The 7,307-nt window shown below is 51.5% G+C and overlaps 1 protein-coding gene across 1 annotated transcript; it reads left to right on the plus strand.

Moving 5' to 3' along the window:
• The first annotated feature begins 339 nt into the window (after positions 1-339).
• On the plus strand, positions 340-4,079 carry RBP5 (retinol binding protein 5). Its single transcript, XM_037847506.1, is given in 6 exon segments — positions 340-387; positions 539-574; positions 576-615; positions 844-1,022; positions 3,493-3,590; positions 4,022-4,079. Coding segments are annotated over 6 exon segments (459 nt in total).
• Positions 4,080-7,307: the final 3,228 nt, after the last annotated feature.

Consider the following 7,307-nt stretch of genomic DNA (forward strand, 5'->3'; position numbering starts at 1 on the left):
ATCCCTGACTCAGACCTGGAGCTCAGGATATTGTCAGAACTCATGCCTGGTGGGCCTGTGAGAGCCCTCCACCCCATGCAGTCAGCCCCTCCACAGCTCCTTCCTGGAATGGGGGGAAGGAGGCCTGCCCCTCAGGGCTCTGGGGCTGTTCCCAGCCCTGCCCGAGGAGAAACAACCCTCAGAAAGGCTCTAGTCTTGCGTGACCGACAGGCCCTGGGCTCCTCCAGTTTCCTTCCTCAGGAAAAGTCCAGGTCAGGCTCAACTTTGCCAAATCCCTGCCCCTCCTTCAGTCTGCCCAGTAGACACCAGCCCCAAATGCACAAGGGAGGCAGGGAGAATATGGCGGGACTCTTATTGCAACAGGGTCCCAGCCCTGTAAAAGCTCTGGTAAGCAGAGACCTTCTCACACGTCTGTCTCTCACTGTGGTGGAGGGAGCAGCCTGGAGTCTCAGCCCCACCTACCAGACAACACCCGCTCCCCCCTCACCCTACCTCCTCCTCTATTCTGAAATTGTCATCTCGGTCTTGGCCCGACAAGACAATACCTCCCAACCTCACCGGCTACTACCGCTTCGGTCTCGCAGAAGAACTTGGAGGACTACCTGCAAGCCCTGAGTAATCACCTCCCCCAGACCCCTCACTCTCCCCCTCTTTCCTCTCCCTTCCTGCCCCTCCGCCCCATTGAGAAGGGGGAGTGCTGGGGTTGGACATGGTGGGAGGGCTCAGGCTGCCGGCCCTTGGCTTGGGATCCATTTCTAATCAGGGGCAAAGCTAGGAGGGGGTCAGTCCACAGTCCCTGGCTGAGCTCGGGGAAAGTGCACAGCTAAGAGGCGGCTCCCACAGACCTCAATGTGGCTCTGCAGAAGATCACGCTGCTGCTGAAGCCAGACAAGGAGATCGACAACCAGGGCCCCCACATGACAGTGAAGATCCTCAGTGCCTTCCGCAACTACATTCTGAAATTCGAGGTGGGAGTTGAGTTTGAGGAGGACCTGAGGATCGTGGATGGACGAAAATGCCAGGTATTTTCCTAGGACTGGGCTGGGGTGGGTGGGGCAGATGAGCAGGTGCCTCTTAATGTGGACCAAAAAAGTGACTTCTCCCAACCAGAGCCGGGGGAAATAACCACCCGAGCAGGCTGCGGAGTCCCCAGGATACCATTCTCAGAGACTAACAGGTTGCCGTGCTTCCCCCACTCTCTCCTAACCCTTCCCTGCAGATCACCCCCCATGGCCAATGAGCAAACAGTTGTTCACCCACTGCCCTGGGACACTGTTGGTCACTGCCCAGTCTCTTTTCCCTTAGCCTCTGTAACTCAGTCTCCAGCACTTATTTCTACTGCGTTGATGTTCCTTCTTGGTCTCTTTGCAGACCACACTTCCCCTATTAATCCTTAAAAGGGGATTTCCCTAGTATTTTGTGCTTGACCTTCTCTCTCTTCCTGCACACCATCCGTGAGCTATCATGCCTTCAGCTGCCATCTATAAGCTGCCCTTGATTCGTATTCTCCAGTCAGAGCTACCACCTGAGCTGCGGGGATGCTTCTAACTGCCTGAAAGACCTTTCCATTTTTGTGCCCTGAATTCGTTATCTTCCCCCCAAACCTATTCCTCCCTTTATATTTAATGTTAATGGCAATAATCAGCCACTAAATCAGAGACCTGGGAGCCATGGTCAATATTTCTGGTCCCTTTATGACTGTGTCCCCAACACACACACACACTCACACACACACACACACCACATCTAATTGGTCTTTTTTTTTTTTGCATTGTCTAATATAGTAGTTGCTAGTCACATGTGGCTATTGAACCTCTGACGTGTCCAAATTGAGTGGGCTATTGGTGTAAAACACACACTGGATTTTGAAGACAATACCAAAAAAAAAAGAATGTAAAATGTTTCATTAGATATATTTATATTGATTACATGCTGAAATTATATTGTGGATGTTTTAGATTAAAGGAACCATATTATTTTTTATTCAATTTTATTGAGATATATTCACATACCATGCAGTCATACAAAGCAAACATTCAATTGTTCACAGTACCATTCTATAGTTGTGCATTCATCACCAAAATAAATTTTTGAACATTTTCATTACCACACACACAAAAATAATAAGAATAAAAATTAAAGTGAAAAAGGACAATTAAAGCAAAAAAGAACACTGGGTGCCTTTTTTCTCCCCCCTATTTTTCTACTCATCCATCCATACACTGGACAAAGGGGAGTGTGGTCCATATGGCTTTCCCAATCACATTGTCACCCCTCATAAGCTACATTTTTATACAATCATCTTCAAGATTCAAGGAGGAACCATATGATTTAAATTAATTTTAATTAATTTCTTTTTAATTTTCTAATGTAACCACTAGAAAATTTTAAATATATATGTGCCTTGCATTTGTGATTCACGTTATAGTTCCACAAACAACACCATTCTAAATGGCTCTCATCTGTTCCTTCCTAATCTTTCTCACTGTCACCACCTTCATCTAAGCTCTCATGTCTCACTGGAACTTGGAAAACGGGCATCCAAAGTGGCTCCCAGTGTTGACCCTCCTCTAATCCACTCTGCATACTATGGCCACAAGGATCTAAAATGTCAGTGTAACCATGTCACTCCGTGGCTTAAGCCCTTTCAGTGACAATCTGTTTCATTCCAGATAAGGTCCACATGCTCAATGTGGCATACAAGGGTCTTCAAGGGTCTTCACGACCCAGGTCCTCTTGTCTTTCTCACGTACACTCCACATTAGAACCCCACAGAACTATTTGCTCTTCTCTCCTACCTCTATGCTGTTTATTTCCTTGCTAGAAACTTCTCATTATCTCCAATCTAATGAATGCCTAACTTCCTGGAAGACTCAGCTCTTCCCTCTCCACTCCCATCCCCAAAACACTTGCCCAGTGTAACAGATACCTGCTTACTGAGCCTCTAACTTTTCAAGACAGTAAGCTTCCTCTATAGCAGGGCCTAACCCCTGGGAGGGCTCAATATACTGCCAGTTGAAATGTCCAGGCCCATCCAGCTCCGGCCCGGGGGGCCTCCATTCCCAGGGATTCTTCAGCTGTGCTTGAAACCTAAGAAAGCAGAGAAAGGAGATTCCCTAGTGAGAGTCCCAAAGGATCACTCTTCCTTCTCAAAGGGCCCTCCACCTCAACCAAAAGTGCCCAGAGGACAAAGTCTCCTTTCTTCATCCCCCAATTTTACCGTCCACTGTCCTGCCTCACCCCTGCTTCTCCCCAGATCATTCCAGGCCCAGTCACCCCAAATGTCACTGTGGAGGAGTTGTGCCCCACCCCGGTGGCCCTTAGTTGTGGAGGAGGGTAGTTGTGTTCAATCAAAGCAGCCCTCCCACTCAGAATGAAGGGGCTGGAGCAGGAAGTTCTCTGCTGGATGTGAAGGGGGGCAGCAGGGTGAGTTGTGATGTATATTGGGTGCCCCATCTCCCACTCTTCCTTTATTCCTGCCTTCCCCTATAGACCATAGTAACCTGGGAGGGGGAGCAATTGGTGTGTGTGCAGAAAGGGGAGGTCCCCAACCCGGGCTGGAGGCACTGGGTGGAGGGAGAGAAGCTGTATCTGGTAAGCTGGGTGAGGGCCAGGAGGGGAGAGAAAAATGGGTGTGTCTGGGAGAGGGGCCTCCAGCTAAGACATATCCCCTTACCCACACCAGTAAGCCCACTCCCCCTTCTCCACCCCAAGGAAGGCCTCCAAGGAAGGAAAACAAAAGTCCTGGGACAGGTGGGGAGAGGAAGAAATAGAGTCAGAGGAACGCCCATAAATCATAACCATAGAGATGGAGATTTAGTCATTTGACATTCCCTAACCCAGCACCCTTCCTTCCTCTGGGGTGAAAAGTTGAGGATCTGGAACAATGAAACTATTGCCCATACATCAAACACTTTAGCTCATGTATCCTGAAGGATTAAATGGAGGTCAGGGACCTTAGAGAAAGGAGCTCTGGCTAGTAAGGCCTTCTTTCTCTCCCTTCATCTCTCCTACTCCCTCCCCGGGAACTGATGGCCAGGGATGCAGTGTGTGAGCAGGTCTTCCAGAAGGTCAAATAGCCGGAGAGGAGCTGAGCTCCCAGTCCAGACAGCAGCCAGGCCGTCCACAGACACCTCTTGCTTGTGTCCCCTTCAAGCCCAGATTGTCCCAGGTCAGCAGCCCCTCCTCCCCCGGGTCCCTCCTCACCCTTCCCATGTTAATCTGTAACTTGCAGCCCCCAGGACAAAGTCCTTTCTTCCTCACACTCCAATGCCTAATAGTGTCCTCACATCATTTCAAGGTCTGGCCTCCTAAAGAAAGAAACAGGCAAAGGGGAAAAGCCCTGAGAATGACCCAGCACACTATCTCTCTCTCCCTCTCTTTCTATCTATCTATCTCTACCTCTATCTCTCCTTCTCCTCCTCCTCCTCCTTCTTCTCCTCCTCCTTCTCCTTTGCCTTCTGAAAAGAACTAAGCTTTGGGCTTTGGGGCTTAGTGAAAATTCTACCTGGTGGACCTTTTGGAAAACTGTGACTGTAGTTCGAGAATTTAAACAGCAGCTACTGGTCATCCTTTTGTCCATTTCCTTGTCCTTATTCTCAACAGAACCAGATCCAAAGCATGGCCTCACAGGCTCCACGTTTCTCAACATCCAAATACATCTTGCTATTTTATACTTCCATCCTACATGTCGGGGAAGAGGTATGGGACAGGGAGAGGCCTCTGCCCAGTGCTAGGAGAGGTTGGGGGGCTTCTAAACAGTGCCTGGCCTCCATGTCTGCTTTGGGAAGACACGGACCAGCAGCAAGAAGGCCAGAAAAGTCTGAAAAGGGGAGCAGGCGGAGGAAGCAAGGCCAAGGCTTAGAAAGATGAGGAACATGGGAGTGCAAAAGCAGCAGCAGGGAAGACAACAGCAGGCCTGGCTATAGGGACCCTCTGCTTAAAGGCCAGCAATGTCCCTTAAAAGGGGGAAGCCTTAGGACAGCAAGCCCCTCTTCCCCCTTAGGGTCACTGTCCTAGAAAACAGCCCAGAAGGGTGGAGCCAGTTCAGGACCGCGGCCAGCTCCAGCCTCTGGCCTCCTCCCTGCCTCCCGGGGCTGTTTCTTTCAGAATAAAAGTCAGAGAGAAGGCTCCATGCGGGGCGAAGGCAGAGCCCAGAGGGTGTTGGAAAGTCCCTGGCCTGAGCTCATCAGATGAGCATCTCTGACCCCTCTTCCTGCAATGGCTAGACCACCTACACACACACACATATTCACACACTCACATTCACACGCGCGCATACACACACGACAGCCACCGAGGCTCTGGCCCAGAAGAAGTAGGCTCGCAACACTGATCCTAGCACACACCCTGGAATGATTTTGGAAAAGAGAAAGAAAAGAACTCGGAGTTGAGCTTAGTAGCTTGTTCCTGGCCCAGCCTCTCTGCAGATGTCCCCAGCAGTGGGAGAGCGAGAGCTCTCCTCTCAGCAAAGCCACCCAGCAGGAGCTCCAAGGGCTGCTGGATTCTACTTTGTCCCTTTCCAAGCTACAGCGAAGCAGAAGGAAGATGTGTCCACATGAACTTGCCCCAAGTCACCTGGTCAACGCTGCATCCCAGCCTCACTGGGTTTACCGCCTTTCCCCACCCCTCGCCACAGGACTGTCACCCAGCAGCCTCCACGGTGACTATCAGCCCCAAGCTAGAGCAGCTCAGTCCCCAAAACCCCAGTGCTCTGGGTGTCCCAACCATCCAGGCTGCAGGTTCCCGTCCCCCTCCACCTCACCCTTCAGGAGCCAGGAGCCCATAGAGATGACTGGGAACGCCAGAGGAGCCCGGGCAGCCAGGGAAGGCTGGGCAGCGGCAGGGGCATCGCCAAGGGGGCAGGAGCTGGGACCTTGAGATGATGGGAAGCTGGGGCTGCTGTTTCCCCTGCAGGAACAGGGAGTGCAGCTCACTGCACTGGGAGCCAGAGACCTTCCGTTCCCCGTGAGGTGTATGTGCCAGTGCACACACAAACACACACATTCCCAACCTGCAAACTTTTGCTCTGGCCACAGTAGGGAGGTGGCAGCCCTAGGAGCCCCAGGTCTGTCTGCAATGGGCAGTGCCCAAGCAGAGGGCACCAGCATGGCCAGGCCATTGAGTTCATGGATTAATCACTTGCCTCAGAAGCTCTAGATGAGCCTAAAGTGGCACCCAAAATTGGGAGGGAGTATTGCCTAGTGGTCAGGTGAGCGGGCTCTGAGGTCAAACTGCCTGGATTAAAACCTGGCTCCACCTCTTATTAGCTGTGTGAGCATCCACAAGTTACCAACCCTTAGAAAATCAGCCACATTTGCCAGTCTTTTGAGGCAATACCAGGAGTACTTCATTCTTCCTGTGAATTTTGTGAGGATTCCATGTAAAATCACTCAGCACAGTGCCTGGAAGAGAGCGAACACTGATGAATGATGGCTATTATTCTTTTTATTACTTCCCTCCCTCTTCACTTCATGATTGAAATTCTCTTCACTGGAAGCAAAGCCTTTTATTCCAGTTAAGGATAAGGCATCAGCTGCCAAGGCCCCTGAGGTAACACAGTGACTTATGTTTATATCAAAGTATAAGTGATGGAAACCAGAGAATTAGAGATAGTGTAGCCCTCTCCTTGCCATCCAGGCTGGTAAAGCCTCTGGGGGTGACGGGGATGAAGGAGTTGTTGCCTCCCGCAGGGGTCCAGAACCAGAATCTCTCACTTCTCCTGCCTCGTCACCCCCAGATGAGGACAAGTGTGTGTCCCAGACCCTGCCGCCCGCCCGTCAGAGCCCCTGCTCCAGTGTCCGGGCAGCTCCTTCAGTTCCTGCAGGCCGGGCTACAAGCCACAGAGCCACAGCCATTCTTGGCTTCCCACCAGCCCAAGAGGAGGCCTCACTGCAGGAGAGAGGGCTGGTGGGGCAGGGGGCACAGCCCCAGCGACTGCAGTGACCACTGTTCACAGAGCCATGGGGTCCACCCCATCCCTGAGTCCCCTGGGGCTTCTCCCACACACACACTGAAGCTGCACTATTCCAGGTGGTGGGTTCCCACAGCAGGGGCTATGCCTGGGCTCTGTACTGCTCTTGTCACCAGCTGCAGGTCCCGACATTTTCCCTCAAGCCTCCGGGTTCCTTACCCTTCATCCCCGTGGATACAAAAACCAGCCAGCACTCTCATCCCTGCCCTGGAGTTTTTGGGTTTTTTTTTCATGCATTCTTCTTGCCTGAGAGGCCCCCACCCTCCTTCCCTGATCTCCTGCGCTATATCCCCTGTCACCTTTCTACCCTAACAAAGTTCCAGTGATCCCGCCA

The sequence above is a fragment of the Choloepus didactylus genome, chromosome 8 (genome assembly GCF_015220235.1).
Source record: "Choloepus didactylus isolate mChoDid1 chromosome 8, mChoDid1.pri, whole genome shotgun sequence".
Taxonomy (NCBI): domain Eukaryota; kingdom Metazoa; phylum Chordata; class Mammalia; order Pilosa; family Megalonychidae; genus Choloepus; species Choloepus didactylus.